The sequence below is a fragment of the Notamacropus eugenii genome, chromosome 3 (genome assembly GCF_028372415.1).
Source record: "Notamacropus eugenii isolate mMacEug1 chromosome 3, mMacEug1.pri_v2, whole genome shotgun sequence".
Lineage (NCBI taxonomy): Eukaryota > Metazoa > Chordata > Mammalia > Diprotodontia > Macropodidae > Notamacropus > Notamacropus eugenii.
This window is the reverse complement of record NC_092874.1, coordinates 322731312-322747942: the sequence shown is the minus strand read 5'-3', so window position 1 is coordinate 322747942 and position 16631 is coordinate 322731312. Positions and strand designations below refer to the sequence as shown.

At 33.0% G+C, this 16631-nt stretch overlaps 1 protein-coding gene and 1 pseudogene across 1 annotated transcript in view; both read right to left on the bottom strand.

The window, feature by feature from the left end:
* The window catches only part of LOC140531125 (NKG2-D type II integral membrane protein-like), a 42178-nt pseudogene extending 40034 nt beyond the window's left edge, over positions 1–2144 (bottom strand).
* CNTNAP4 (contactin associated protein family member 4) overlaps positions 1–15542 on the bottom strand; it is a 676519-nt gene extending 660977 nt beyond the window's left edge. The window contains exon 1 of the mRNA XM_072596864.1: positions 15100–15542. Coding sequence (XP_072452965.1) covers positions 15100–15196 — 97 coding nt within the window. The 5' untranslated portion in view covers positions 15197–15542. The remainder of the gene's footprint in view (positions 1–15099) is intronic.
* Positions 15543–16631: the final 1089 nt, after the last annotated feature.

The following is a 16631-nucleotide window of genomic DNA, read 5'->3' as shown; positions in this document are numbered from 1 at the left end:
GGCTCCTAGTACAGAGAAAGTATTCTCTTAGGAACTGGAATTTAAAAAAAAAATGAAAAATAACACTGCTTTTAGAAGAGGAGAGCAGCACATACACTGATAGTGATAATACAAGTTAGACTATGATAAGTAAGTAAGACGGACAGTGAAGAAGGTTTGGAAAACATGGAAATGGGGAAGGAGAGAGGAGTGGTTCTGAGGCTAGAGGCTATGATTGTGAAAAAGAGAGTGCAAGAGTATTTCTTTGGGAGACACTGGGAAAAAAGTAAATTGTGGTCAGATAGGAGACTGGAAACAGTGGATCAATTATAAAATTGCTGTACTGGAAATATCCCTTCAAATGTTTGTCAGTAAGACAGACACATGGAATTTCTAAGTAATGATGGCCTATATTTATATTGAACATTAAATTTAAAAAAGAAAAAGAAAGGACCTTCATGCCACAAGGTAGGCAGTAAGAATATTATCGTAACCACTATCTTACAGGTGGAAAAAATGAGACCTTGAGGTGAAGTGACAATTCAAAATTCTCCTAGCTGTAAATATCAGAGCTAGAATTTGAACCCATATGTGGCACTATTCCCACCATGCCACATTGCATCTCCTATACCATACTGCCACAAGTCACCATAAATTCTGATTAAATAGAGTCATCTGAAAATCTTGAATCAGGTAGATTTTTGGTATTGTGACCACATAAGTTTGGTTTTGGCAAGACGTTGAGTCTCTCACGTCACTTTAACTTATGCAACTTAAATATATATATTCAGAATAAAGATAATAGCTACAGATTATCAATAGTCAATTGCTCAGGAAAAAAAAAAAACTATATCAGAGGTATGTTACATTGTTGGAAAATTTGAATATTTCAAGTGAAGCCAAAAACTTTGAAATAAACAGATGAACATAACATGAATTCATCATAGATACCTGGTCAGTTGTAATATCATCAATAATGACCATGGCAACAGGAAACTACAGAAAAGTGTTTATAAAATATTTTAATGTATTAAAGCTTCGTCAGAATATATTTGTCTTTTTTTCTAAAATTAAACATCTTCTCAGGTAGGTGGTACTTTGCTTCAATTCAACTAGAATTTTTTTTTATGTTATTGCACGTTCTTCAACAATAAGCAATTAATAGAAATCTGTCACACAAACCAAATCTGAAGATTTCCAGACATTCCTTAGTCAAAATCTTAGTCAAAAAGGAACTCACGAAGGATAGATGTTTCATGAGAAGCAATGGCAATTTCATTTCCACTCCATTACTCTTGCAGAAATTTTGCTATCATTATTTATTTTTTGCTTCACTTTTATATATAAGGTGGTAGACCAGGCTTGTCTCAGATCTACTGATTAGCAACTTTTACATTTGAGAGTTTTTCCAAAGAGAAGGAAACCTTTGAGAAGTGTAGAGTATTTCTTTCCCCTTACCACTGGCTTCATGTTTCTGTCTAAATATAACAGATACTAACTATAATGAAGGAAAATCTTAGCTTAAGTGATCTCAGAAAAGTACAAGTGTATGTTTTCTACCAGCCTGGTACTACAGTTCGGTTTCTGGCTGCCAGTATGTTGAAACACAGACAATGAAAAAGTGATACGACTTTGTAGAACTTAATATATATATATATGTGTGTGTGTGTGTGTGTGTGTATGCATATATATTATATATATGTATATTTATGTGTGTCTGTTTGTGTGTGTATTACAATGAACTGTTGAGTTTCGTAATTTAATTCCCTTTGCCCTAACAATTACATACACTTCTATTATTTTGTTTGAATGATACATTCTCAAAACATTATGATGAATTTTTTTAAACAAACCTTGGTTGTCATTAAAGCATACATTTTCACTAGACAGAAGTGATCATTAATATTCCATATAAATCTATGAAAATCTGCCATTTTAACTCATGTCATTGTAATTACTAATTACAACATATTGATGGGTACACAATACATATCTCAGAACTATATTAGGAGACATTTTGTGAGAAGAAATGAAGGATATGGGATAAAAAATTAAGAGTTGAGAAGAGGTGCTTGTGATTTTTGTCTTCCTCAAAAAAGTGTTTATGCATCTAAAAACAGAATAATTCCTTCACAGGAACTCACCTGAAATTTGGGAGCTGCCATGATCTGGTAATGATGTTATTAGGTTTAATATTATTATCATTATTATGATGTTATTAGGTTTAGAACCTAGTCTTTCCATAATACATCCAATGCATTGTACGTAATTCATGTAGATAATATATGCACACATATATGTATGTATGAATGTGTTTGTGCATATTTATGTTTATACATGTGTAGGTGCTCTAGAGCTACAGAAAATTCCCTAGTTCAGGTTCTTATAAGAATTTGAATTTAATTTTGCTTTTACCAGTCTAAACTTATTTTTTTTATAAACAACTTCAAACATGCCATGCAGTGATCTTTATATATCTTCTAAAATTCACTGAAGGTTACCTTTTAATCTTTTGTAAGAGGTGGTTTCAATTACCACTATTTCACCAGCTCTACAACACAAGGAGGGAGAGGTTCAGGCACATGAGCTGGAAAAGTCATTGGGATACCAGAAAAGATTCCGAGCATTTTTCTCACATACATAATTAAGGATGGCAGATTCTGGCAGTCAAAACTAGGCATTTGGAATTGGTTGCATGTTTTTTGTTATGTAGACCTTTTGACTTTAAATTCCAATTCCAGATATTGGCTTTCCATTCACGCCTTGGTACTTAATATTCCTGTTATTTCTGTTCAGTCATTTCAGTAGTGTCCTACTCTTTGTGACCCCATTTGGGTTTTCTTAACAAGAATACTGGAGTGGTTTGCCATTTTCTTCTATAGCTCATTTTTCAGATGAGGAAACCAGGCCAAACTTCTGTAAGTGACTTGCTTGGAGCAAGTGTTTGAGGCTGGCTTTGAATTTAGGTCTTCCCAACTTCAGGAATGTTGGTCTATTCACTGAACCACCTAGCTGCCATAACATTCCTGAGAAACTCCTATAATTAGAAAAAGCTTTGGTCCTGTAGGTCTGACTGCATTCAACTCTGCCTGCATTCATGCAAGGGCATGAATACTATGCCCTTCCCCAGACAATTTCACCACTTCTAATTTTATCACTATGCTGCTAACTCAAGGCTTGAAACTCAGCTTAGATCCCCTTTTGATTGGTGTGCTATGGAAGTACCAAACCCATTACAAAATCTTACTTTATAAAGGGTAGGAATTGGGCTTTTAGCTCATTCTGGTTTGAATTTGCCACTCAATCCAGTTTCAACTTAGTGCAACAAGATGCCTCCTAGAGTTCTACACACTTCCTTTCCAGCCTTCTTTTGTGTATTGTTTCCCATTTAGTTTTAAGTTCCTTGAGATCAGTAACTGCTTAGCACAATGCCTGGCACATAGCAGGTGCTTAATAAATGAAGACCTGAATTCAAATTTGGATCCAGACACATACTGAGCAAGTTAACACTATTTGTCTCAGTTTCCTCCTCTGTAAAACAGAGATAATATTACTGCCTTCTTTCTAGGATTGTTGTGAGAATAAAATGAGATAATATTTGTAAAGCACTTGCCACAGTACTTAGTACAGAGTAGGTGCTTAATAAATGCATTAAAAACATAAAACAGCCTTTGGTATATTGGAGATAAGGTTATTAGCTTTGCTCTCCTGGGTCCTGATTTCCTCTCTCCTCAATAGATGATTTTCCTTATGGCTTGGAGATTGCCATTATCAGTAGCTCAGTTGAGAATCTAGTCAATGATTTCAATGATACCTCTTTCTTTGTTCAGTCTCTATCCATTACCTTTCCTATTCTAGTACTTCATAAGTTATTGGGTTCCGGGGGATTGGTATGTAGAAAAAGAATAGTTGCAGAGATATCTGGGAGTATGGAATAGTTCATGTTAATCGGTAGATGTCAAGAGCAGAAAGATAAGACCTCATAGAGTGAAGGAGGACTGAAAGTGCACTTCACTTTGCCTACAAGTTGAATTTGAATTGAATTTCTATTGACTAAAAAAGATATTTAGTTTACAATTCTTGAATACTCAACATGTACTCAGAACTATAAGAGATACCAAGCAGAGGCATAAAATAGAGATAACTATTTGTCTAGTACACATAATTACTGGGACAATAGAAAAATAGAAAGAAAGATAACGCATTCATAAAGATTTTCATTCAACAAAATAAATAAATATTCATGGAGTGTTTTCCGAATAAGTAACTATGCATAGTTAATATATATAAACCTACAAACAATCTTAATAGGGTCTATAGAACTTGAAGATTTGCTAAGCAGTTTACAAAAATTATCTCATTTCATTCTCACAACATTATTGTGAGTTGGATGATATTATTATCAACATATTAAAGATGAGGAAAATGAGGCAAACAGATTATGGATAATAGATACATAGATACATTGATGGAACTGAAAATTAGAATTATAGCTTTCCAAATATCTTCCTTTAAACAGATAACAAATACCAACTGAAATCACATCTTTATGGGTCCAACAGCACTTTAAGTACACAATATTTGGTTTTCAGTAAATGTAAGTAAGAAAAGATACACTGATATATATAATTTACAGTAAAATTGAATTTATCTATGTATGTGAATATATATGCATGTATGTGTGTGTATTCCAAGTTGCTAATGTTATCAATGACCAAATCCAGTGGATTTGTGGAATCATCATTTCTCCTTTATCATTTAATATTTAATAATAATGTTCCAACTTTCTATAATGACTTCTACCCAACCAACCTAAAGTAATTAGAAATAGATGGTGTTAATCTAGAAGAATTATGATTCAACTAGTTCTATTTAATGTAATTATAATATTAAATAAAAAAAATCGTGAATGGACTTTTTACAAAGCCAGTCTTCTGACAACTTTATTCTATTGGTCACAAAGGAATAAAGGAAATGTATTAGAATACCTTTCCCAAACTAATCATGAGCTATTAGTGGGGAGTGAACGAAACAAGCCAGGAGAAAGACCTACTCAAATTTGTCCTACTAAGCCTGAATTGTTTAGGCTTATCTTAATGTACTAAGGAAAGAACAATATTGAAAGTTAACATGACAAATGTGTACATTCTAATTCAAATAGATAATATAGTGCCTGTTAGTATTTTCAGCTATGAAACCTGGCCAGAGTTTATTCTGCTCCATTAAAAAATCCTATAAATTATGTTCACTTTTGAAGCAATTATTAACTTGATGTGTTTTGGATTTTAAATTAATCTTTCCTTTTTTCCAACCTCTAAATCAATTTATAAGAAACAATTAAATACTTCATTCTATTTTACACAAAGCTTAGGATTTCTTATCAGAAGAGAACAATTACAGTGGGTACTCCAGACGCAAGTACCCATATGCCTGACAAAGAGAACCAAATTTGGGGCCTTTTTAAATCTGCTTTGAGTATTTTTAAATTATTTTTGTTTCTTACTTTTGCCCTGTATAAACTTTAGAAAATGTGATATTTCTAAATTGTATCATGTAATTATTTTAATTTGCGTATTTTACAAATTCATGTATAGAGAGATTATTCAGGGCAAAAGAGATATAGAAGGTCCTCTAGTCAATGACCTAATTTTCAGGTGAGACAATTTAGGCTCAGAAAGATTGAGACTTCCCTATCTAGTTAGTGACAGACTTATAACTTGAACCCAAAACTTTTGATTCCAAGTCTAATACTGTTCCCATTACCATTTGCCTACATAATTCAGACAATCTGAACTGAGAAAATGTTATGTTTTGAAATGTTTAAAGTATTTAATTTAAGAACCAACAAGTATTCAAAATATATTCCTGGTTTCCAACATGTGCATATATATATATATATATATATATATATATATATATATATATATATATATATATATATATATATATATATATATATATATATATATATATATATATACACATACATACATACATACGTATAGACACACACACATATATATATATATACATATACACACATATATATTCATTTGTACACACACATACACACACACATACATACATGCATACCTTTCCCCTACCAGCTAAATTTAAGAATAGATGATCCTTAAATTGTTCCTTGACAAAATAATCTGACTAAAATCACTCTCTTCTTACTTGTTACAAATTAAGTTGCCCTTTATAACTAAGACAATTGCCATTTACAAGTCCCCACCCCCACCTCCCCATGATTTGTCTATAAAGCAAGTTCTTTTAAAACATTAATTTCATCCTTTGGTTCCTGGTGAGAAGACTGACACACAGAGATCATCCAGAGTCATTTTTAAGGGTGGGGTGTTGTTGTGGTTTACATTGTGCTTTCCTGGAAAATGAGTTATCAAGAGATTGTGATAGAATGATGTTATCCTCTGAGTTTAGCAGAATCTACACAGGCTTACAACAGGCATCTTGCCATCTCTCAATTCTTCACTCTGCCAAAAAACCACGGCTAAGGATTATTCTCCTGACATCACTACCAAGTAGCAAGTAAGCAACCATATGCTAGATACTGTTTGCTACAGTGCAATATTAATGCCCCCTATCTCACAAAAACATTATTCTCTTAATCTCAGTATAAAATAAGTCTTCATTTAGCTGTCCACTCCAAAAGCATGCTTTCCCAGAATGCTAAATTTAGCTGTCGTGTCTTGATACTCAGGTGCCTAGAAACTGATGCTTATGGAGACTTTTAGACCAGTGTATCCTCTTGTTTCATGATTTGAGAAGTAGGGAGATAGGTGATATGGTAGTTCAAAAATCTCTTAAGTATTCAGCCAAAAATCCAAATGCAAACCCAGTGGCCTTGAACAAGGTAAAGACAATAGAGATGCTTGGCAAAAGTCCCTTATTCATACTAAAACAACTAATTGTTTTCAAATTCAGTCAAATAGTTCCAAGTCTTAGTAAACTAGATTAGAACCTCACTCATGTTTCTCTAATACCACACTGTAATAATTGCCTATAGAATAAGTGACATTTTCAAAATTTTTTTTTCCTTTGAATATTACTACCTGATGTCAAGAAAAAAAATGCAAGTCATATTCACTGGGAAACTGCATAATGAATGTGATTTAGTAATGCAGATAAATTTAAATATTTGACTTGCACCTCTTAATATTTAATCCCTTAAAACCTCATTTTAAAAATATCTTAATTTTGCCCATTCTCCTTTGTTCATTTTTTAAAAGACTGTGGAAACAAACAGCCCTTTTGTGAGTTAGAAATAAGCAATATCTTATTATAAAACACTACCAAGTAATGAGATATACTTAATAAAAAAAGTAATTAGAGCTACAACCCACCTCATATATTTTATACTTTTTTTCTTTTCCTCTATGATTTAAAACCTTAGAAGTAGTTTTCATCACTGCTCTATTAAATAGGTATGGTATTTAAATAATAATTCTGTAGTTACTAATTTAAAACTACTTAAAATGTCAAAAGTTTCCAGGCTTCAATCACTTTCCAAATTATTGCACCGAAAGTACTCATTAGCTGGAACATAAACAGCATCATTTTTACCTCCTGTTTCATGCCACTTTTCCCATTTTATTACTAGAGTAACAGTTTCTCATGAACCGTGAAGGGAATTCATTGTGCAAACACAAAAGGCAAGCTCTATTTCTCTCCAGAATAATGGTTTTACTACAGCTACCTATGACTATGCCAATGTGAAAAGATTACTAAGTAATATTCAATGATGCACTTGTATGTACCAGAAATTCAGTAAACATTGGAAAGATAATATTTCAGTTGTCTTAAGATTTATCAAAAATTCTGCATTTTAGAAATGAATCCTCTATGGGATGCTATTCTAATTTTTGGTAGTTCAATTATAGCAGTTGATTTGCATTTAGGGAAGAAAATAATGTGAGTGAGGTTAAAGTATTGAAAATGAAGAACAAAAACTAAAAAAAAAAAACTATCTTATATAATTCAAGAGTATCACAGAATAACCAAGCAAGGAAAAAAGAGTTAACAACACTTCAATGAAGACAGAATTAATGGCTAGACACTTGAAAAGTTTATATTTTAGGATCATATCTACAGTGCTCCTGTATGAAAGATTCAAATCAAAAGTGTTCTTTAAAAACAACAATAAAAATATCACATGAAAGGACTAAATACATCCATTAATGGTCATAAAGCAGCTGTGAGGAAGAGTCTGAAAGTACAATTTCACAAGAGTAATACATAATTAAATCTACAATTTCTCGGGTAAGAATAAGAAACATCCTTATCTCATATACTTGTCTTTTCTCACCAGCTTTTAGAACTTCAAAATTTACATTTTCAACCCTCATAGTTTTTATCAGAGACAAAAATAGTTTATAAGTATATTCTTTTATTTGAAATGTGTTTTTCTTACTTGAAATGTAAATCCTTAACATCAACTTTTTAGTTAACCCACTGTTCCTCACAATCAGTTGAAGTTTGTCTTTCTTATATAAATAATGAAAATATATACAATTCTTATACATTTATGAAGATTTCTGAGTTTGTTTTTTTCTAAGTGAAATCTGAAAGGGCGAAGGAGATTTTTATTTTCCTTCTAGTGTTCTGATTACTTCATGTGGTGATTTTAAAAAAAAAAGCATATCATCGTTCGGAGTTTTTGTTTTTGTTTTTGTTTTTTGTGATACAATTGATAATAACCTGCTTACTAGACTAAAGTTCAATGGTTGATAATGTATATTTCTAAAAGTACCAATTGGGTAATCAACTAAGACCATTATTCCTACATGCTATGCAAAGATGTCAGTGCCCCAAGTTGTTTTGATGTCTGAATAACTTAAATTAATTTATCCAGGTCCCATAATTACCTATATTGGTTAAGTTATATTTAACCCTTCCTGAAACAATTTGAGGATTCTAGAGAAAACAAATTATGATGACCAAATATCAGAACTATACACGCATTTGTTAGTGAAATAATAACTAAATAAAAGGGATATTATCCAGCACTTTCCCAACTAAAAGCTCAAGATATTGGAATTTATATATTCCCTCAGTAAAATCTTCAAGCAAATTGGAATACTTGAAGTTTATCTAAAGTGAATGGACATATGTGATTTGGTTTTGTTTTTTTACTCTTTCCACTGTTTTCTCCCTTACGTGAGTATTCATACCTAAAAGTTTTAGAAGGGAAAACAAAGAAAAGTAAGAGGTATATCCCATAATGATTATATGGACCAACTCTTAGTTAACTTTAGGTTGTCAGGCACTTCCACAGTCATCCACTATGGGATATGATAAAGCATATTACTCTATTAAACACCAATTTGGAAAAATAATTATTCTAAAGAAGAAAAAGTCTAAGCAAGAGAGATGGAAGACATTCAAGAAAATTGTCATTTGACAACAGATTAATTTTCGCAATCTGAGATGAACATCATATAGTCAAATGATTTTTACAAGAACCACAATCAATATACCTCACTGGATCAAAAAGTTAGAGTTTGCTTTGTGTAGGTTAAATTTCATTGCAATATATTCAAAGGACCAGCTTTAGGTATTTTGTCTTGCTAGAATTTTATTATATGTTCTATTACTTGAATTAAGTGAAAAGTTGTCTGGGGCTCAGAGTTGTGTTTTGGCACACTATTTTTTCTGATGACATTTGACCTGTCATTGGAAAGATCCATAATGAACACACATGCACAAACTCAGAACTTCCCTAGATGATGACACGTTACTGAAATAGTTTCTTCAGTGAAATTATAATTTAACAAAATATTTTAAATGTATTCAATCCCACTAAAGTTTCTTATATACATTTTTCTACATAAAATAATGTAATAAAAGCAGCAATGTAGGCAAAATGAAATTCATAGGTACTCAGAAATGCAACATTAAATTCAATTCTATACAAACATAGTTTTTAGATTTTTAAAACAACTATACATGCATGACCTACTTATTCCACAACAAGAAAAACCAATGCCAAGTAGAACATCCATTAGTCATCAATTTTAAAAATCTAGGATAACAAACATTTTCAACCTAATGAGTATTTATTCAGAAGTCTTAAATGATAAAATCTAAATTGTGCCTCTTTGGTCTTTAATTGGATTTTCATATTTACATCATATCCTGATATTCAAGTTCACCATAATAAAAATGTCCAGTTCTCAACATAGCTGCATACATGCATACATATATGTTTGGATGGATAAATGGATGTCAATATACATATGTTAAAGCTGTGCCTTAGATTATATTTCTAATATTGGTAACAGAACTCAGCTGAGGAAAGTTTCTCTGCTAAGGAAGACTAATATCTTTTTCTGTGTTGTAGAAACTTACAGTCTTAGTTATGGTGGCCACTGGCAATTTAAGTGACTTGCCTAGGGGTCCCATAGTCTATGGCCAAGAGAAAACTTGAACCAAAGTATTCCAAACATTGTCTGTATGTCTATCCACTATGCCACGGTGCCTCTCTTTAAATTTAAGAGAAATTTAAATCATCCTGATGACGGAGAACTGCTAATAGACTATACTACTAGAGAACAAAACTAACAAAATAATAGCTATAGATATTAATCAATGATTTTTCCATTGAACTATTTTATTCTTCCACTATCTGCAACGCATCCTTTTCCTACTTTGGGAATAAGGCAGAAACTAACAATATTAATCTTTAGAAAGAACTTAGAGAATAATACTAGTTTTAAAGTAGGTGCTAGGTGTTAACTCCTTTCTTTGAACTCTATCAGATAATATTTGCTATTGACTAAGACAGATATGGATCAGAGGTTGTCATCTCTTTTATAAGTAGAAGAGCTACAGAATCCTCTAACACAGCTTCCAGAATTTTGACTCTGAATGGCAAGTTTATGTATAAATTATCATCCTCCAGTTCTAGCCAAAACAACTTTCTCAGACAATAAAAACCAATAGTCTGGGCTAAGAATAAAAAAAAAAAGTTTTAAAGAAAAAACCAATTGGTTGGTTCATTGTTCTTAGTTACTACAGGAAACTTAAAATAATCCATTCAACATATTTCATCATGAAAATGCCAGAGTATACAGAGCAATTCAAAACAATAACAGAGATATATTGATGTGATATGTTCAAAATATAAAATGCCCCCTTTTTTAGTTGTCAACTTTCTACCTACCCAAAAAAACCCTTTTAACTGAAGTTTTTCCCCTTGATTAATCACATCTTTTTACATCCAAAATAAAATATTAAAATAAAAAAGTTATTGATGACACTTTTGCCCCTTACCCCTATGACCCAGTTTCACATAAGCAGCCATAGGCTATTTTGGAGAATGATTGATTTATTCAGGGAGAAAAAGCTGTAAATACAATGAGGAAGAAATGTGTTCACAAAGTGAAAAACAAAGTATTTTCAGAGGAAATTACCTTGATACTCTATGAATAAATATTTGCATATAAATCCATATTTGCTTGGTGTATTTTTACAGTCTTTTATTAAATAGATATGTACCCATTACACACCTGCACATAGTGTTACACCTGGCCTCTGTTGTATGTATGCCTAAGCAATAGACACCCTTATATGTACACATTCATGCATGCATATACATACATATTTGCATGAATATATGAATAGCTACAAGGCAAGTCTTCTTGTAGTGAAATATAGATACATAGAGATTTATGTAAGTATGTACATATAGAAGAATGGATGAATGGAAGAAGAGGCCTGCATCGATTGTCATCCAGGTGTGCCTTCAAACCCAACCCACTCTATAAACTTCTTAATGTAGACATGTATAATTATACACATGTACAAAGGCAAGCACGCTTGCATGTATATATGTGTGTATATATACATAAATATATATATACAAATATGTAGATCTACTTATTTTTCTGTGACTTTCAAATACGTGTATGTATAGTATTCAGTTCAACAATTTTTTTTTAAAGGCTATATGTGAATGTCAGGGTGTGTAGATAGTCCTCTTTGTGACTGATTTTAAGCATTATCCGGAATGCTTATTTAACTTTTTAAAAAATCCCTACTCCCAAAGAAATATTTTTCAAGTCTTTTAAAATGTGTATGACTTGTTACCTAGTTTTTGAAAAATTCTATTCTTGTTGGTAAAACATCATCATCATCATCACCATCATCATCATCATCATCATCACAACTGTAGAAACTTCAGCTGGGAAAATTTTTAAAAATTCACATGAAACTTTTTCTTTTTTTTTTCCAAAAAGAAGTTTTTGAAGTGAATCTTCAGATTTCTACATATTTTAAACTTTTACAATGACCCAAATAAATCACCGTTAAAATGTTCAAGATAAAAATAAAATAAATTAAAATTAGTCCAAATGAACTGATCTACAGTGTCCTGACAGATATGCTTCTCACAATCACTGCTACAAATAAAGTAGAATGAAATGAAAGAGAATTACTACGTAGTTATAACAGTATTAACTTTAACTATGATATTACGTAGTAGCCTTCCTGGTGCTATTAAAAAAATTCTTATTTCAACCAAATGTACATGTTGACTAAATAGTTCAAACTTTGATCTTTAGAATCCCTTTTTAAGTTTCAATGGTTGAACTTATTACAGCATACTAAAAGGTATCGAAACAAAGGTAAAGGAATTTCTGAAAAATTTTCCCCTTTTTCAGAAAAAAATCCTCTCTCTCTCTCTCTCTCTCTCTCTCTCTCTCTCTCTCTCTCTCTCTCTCTCTCTCTCTCTTTCTCTCTCATTTCTCTCTTCCCTCTCTTCTCTTCTTCTCTCTCTCATTTCTCTCTTCTTCTTCTTCTTCTTCTTCTTCTTCTTCTTCCTCCTCTCTCTTTCTCTGTCTCTCTCCCTCTCCCTCTCCCTCTCCCTCTCCCTCTCCCTCTCCCTCTCCCTCTCCCTCTCTCTCTCTCTCTCTCTCTCTCTCTCTCTCTCTCTCTCTCTCTCTCTCTCTCTCTCTCTCTCTCTCTCTTTCTTCTCTCTCTCTCTCTCTCTCTCTCCCTCTCTCCCTCTCTCCCTCTCTTTCTCTCACCAGGAACAATTTTTGGCCATGTTCATCTTCAATCACATATCCTGTCCTCTACACATAGAAATTTGAGATAAGCAATATTACTTTATAAGAAGAATTCTTATGGGGGTGGGGAGGTATGGAGACAGGGAGGGAAAGAGGGGAGATGAGAGAGAGAGGAGAGAGAGAGAGAGAGAGAGAGAGAGAGAGAGAGAGAGAGAGAGAGAGAGAGAGAGAGAGAGAGAATGAGAGACAGAGAGAATTCACTTTCCTGTTTTCTGAGCATTGTGCACTTGTATAGTTTTTAATAAAAACTAAAAACAAAGGTAATCATTTGTCAATACAGTCTAATCACATCTCCATAAGGCAAGGCAGGATGGTGTTTCAAAGCAAATTTTGCTTCTTTAAAGGGAAGAACTATTTTTGAAGTCATGCTTCTTAAATTGTAAGAGTGACCTCTAGTGCCTTACTTCTCCTCCATACTCTGGCAGTTGTGTGCTGCAATGCTTTCCTTTTTTTTTTTCTTCAACAATTCATTTAGCTTTTAATACAATATGCAATGATAACCAAGGTGCTACTCAAGTAGCACAGTCATGTGTAAATCATTGAAGCTTGCCTGGATCTGGAGTACTCCCAGAGTTAAATTAGAATCTTAGAAAATGCCATGGCAATTGCCTACAGAAGTTGTGTTCATTTTTTTGCCCTGATATATACACTAGAGCATTGAACGAGCTACCATTACTGAATGACAACACAAGATCATCGTGGTAATGTCATATAAAGGATTGTCTTGTACTCAGAGTTTCATTTATGCTTCTCCCCCTCATCACACCTTCCAAGGTCTTAAGTATTGTAAAATGGTGAGTTACTACAAACTTCCTAGTTAACTATTTAGTTGTTTCCCCCAAACTCTCCCCCAGCTATACTGCAGTCATGTAATTCCTGAGCATTTCTACCAGCACTTTCTTGAAAGAGCTAATCACTCAAACATTTGGGGGAGGGTGGGAGAGGAGAATGGGAGTCAGGATGTCAAAGAAGAAATGATTATATTTTATCATTTTAAGCTTTGAGCAAATTGATCTTGAAAATCCCAGTCTTAGAGATTATTAACATTTCATTAAGAAAAAAATTCTGCTTACTTTGCACTGCAAACCATTTAAAAAAAAAAACAATCCAGACCAACTTTTTGTAAATTATTATAAAATATTAACCTATTAAGTTCTACCAAGTTTCTTTCAGAAATATCTTTAGATTTGATTCACAATGCTGTTATTTAAATAGTGGAGGCTTATTAGGTGTTTGTAGAATCCTCATATATGCACCTACAAATTACTTATAAACTCAGCTTTTAATAAAATACGTACAAAAATGTAATTTTCATCAAAGCCTGGATCATCAGCTACATTTCTTTCCCTTACATTAAAACAAACAAACAAACAAAAAAAAACTTTCTACTACTACAAATGAGACCCCCTGTCTCAGGTACACCTGTGTAACCTAAAGAGCTCAATTTCCAATGTTTGGGTTTTCCTACATGTGTTCTTCTGAACTATACAATAAATCAGTTATTATAGTACTACAGTTATTCTAAAGATGCAGACAGATATTATTCTACAAAATTGTAACCTGCTAACATCCTAGCTGATGCAGTATACTATAAAGTGTGTCAGTTCTTTTCTGTTGGACATAATTCCTACAAAATGCAGTACTCCTCAAAAGGAATAAATGAAGACATTTGCATACTAGTCTTTGGTTAAAAGGCTAGTTTCGGATTTTACTAGAACTTGAGGTTTTTCAATGAATATTCAGAGAAGACTGAGTAAATATTATGCCTACAGAGAAAAAGTAAAAAAAAAAAATACAGTGTACATTTCAGACAAGAGAACTGGTGGGGGTGGTGATGGTGATGGTTGTAAACAGAAATTTCTTTTTCAGGATTACCACTTAAACAGAAGATTTAGAAGAATTATTTGCTTTTTTACCAGAACATATTCTGTAATTCTAGTCAAAATAGTAAAAAAAAAATAAGAAGAAAAAATTGTAAACCCCAAAGTTTTTCAGATAGCCTGAAGTTTTAAAAATCATTTGTTTTACTTACATGCATTTCCTGCTACTATTGGGCTCCAATTTTGAATAGAGAACAGAAAGAGGAGCTTGAGGAAGGCTTCAGTGACAGAATCCATGTTCATATTCATACAGGCACCCAAAGAACCGGAGTATTAGGAAGCAGCTGCTCTCTTCAGTCCTATTTTTGTTCCTCTTCTCTCTGCCTCCGTCGTCCTCGTCTCTCTCCCTCTCCCTTTTTTTCTTTCTCTCAGAGCCCAGGCTCCTCAGTCAAAGGCTCCCTGCATCCTCTTAAACATGCACACACACCTACAAACCTGCTCCCCATTCCCTACCCCTCCCTAACAGCAGCAATCCCTGAAGTGCAGCAGCAAAAAATCTCTCTTCCAATTTCTCAGAATCACTCAGGGCTAAACTGCTAGACTACTCTGTACAGCTTGGTTACTGAAGCTTCATGTTCATAATGTGTCCTGGACACCCCTTGTGGTGACAGGTAGGAAATGTGAGTCTATGATGAAAGCCAGACAATGAGATACAGCAGCCTGCACATTGGCATCGATATAGGCTCTCGCCGCTGTTTTTGCTCCCTCTGTGCTCCATTCATCATAATGAACACTTTGGGGGTGGGGAGAGGAAAGGATGGGGGAGGAGGAATGAAATATTCCCGATTCACTAGCCCATCTTCATCTTTCCTCCTTTTAATTGGCAGAGTATTTCAAAGTACTGCAGCTTGGAGAGGCCATACATTATATTCTGAAGATATTTAATGTTAATTCTGGTGGCATACAGGTACAACTGTCCTGTGAATCAGTTCAAATAATTCAGTTAAGAAAGAAGTAATCTAAGCAGTCTCAAAGAAAAAAAAGTCTTCATGGAGCTTTTAAAACATTGTTTTCTTTATGGAAGGAGTGTCAGTATTTTTATTATATAAATATCTGTTAAGGGAATAGAGGCATTCTTGGAAGAGATTTAAAAGCATAAGATATTTTGTTTCAAGATGGGGAGAGTCTACTCAATTAAATTAGGTAGCTTTAATTTGATCAATGAAAAGTTCTAAGACATCTGGCTACTCTGGAATTACAGTGATACTCCACTCAGATTTTTAATAAAAATTTCACAGGCAAAAAAAAAAATCATAGGAAGGGAAAATTCATGCATTATATAGTAGAAGGTTACAAAAAATCCAAAAAGAATGAAAGCTTCTGAATTCAGGGCTATTTTGCTTTTCTTTGACTGGCAATGTGTGTCTTTCAATAACGACTTGTTGAATTGAATGACATAAAGACAGATGTTGAAAGGTCTTATGGGTGGAGAAACAAATTAAGAGTCTAAAGATCAAAGAGTTTGATAAAATTGTTAATGTGATCTTGGTTCTTCATCTATGTGTAACCAGATGCTGTTTGACAAGCTATCACCTACCATCAAAAAAGAGGTATAAAACAACTTTCTAGCTTTACAACAAGGATACACAAATGAATGGAATTTTTCTATAAGTAAGAAATGGAAGTTCTTTCTGATACCTTACCTCATAAAGAGAGTATATAATCTATGTTGGTACACACATAT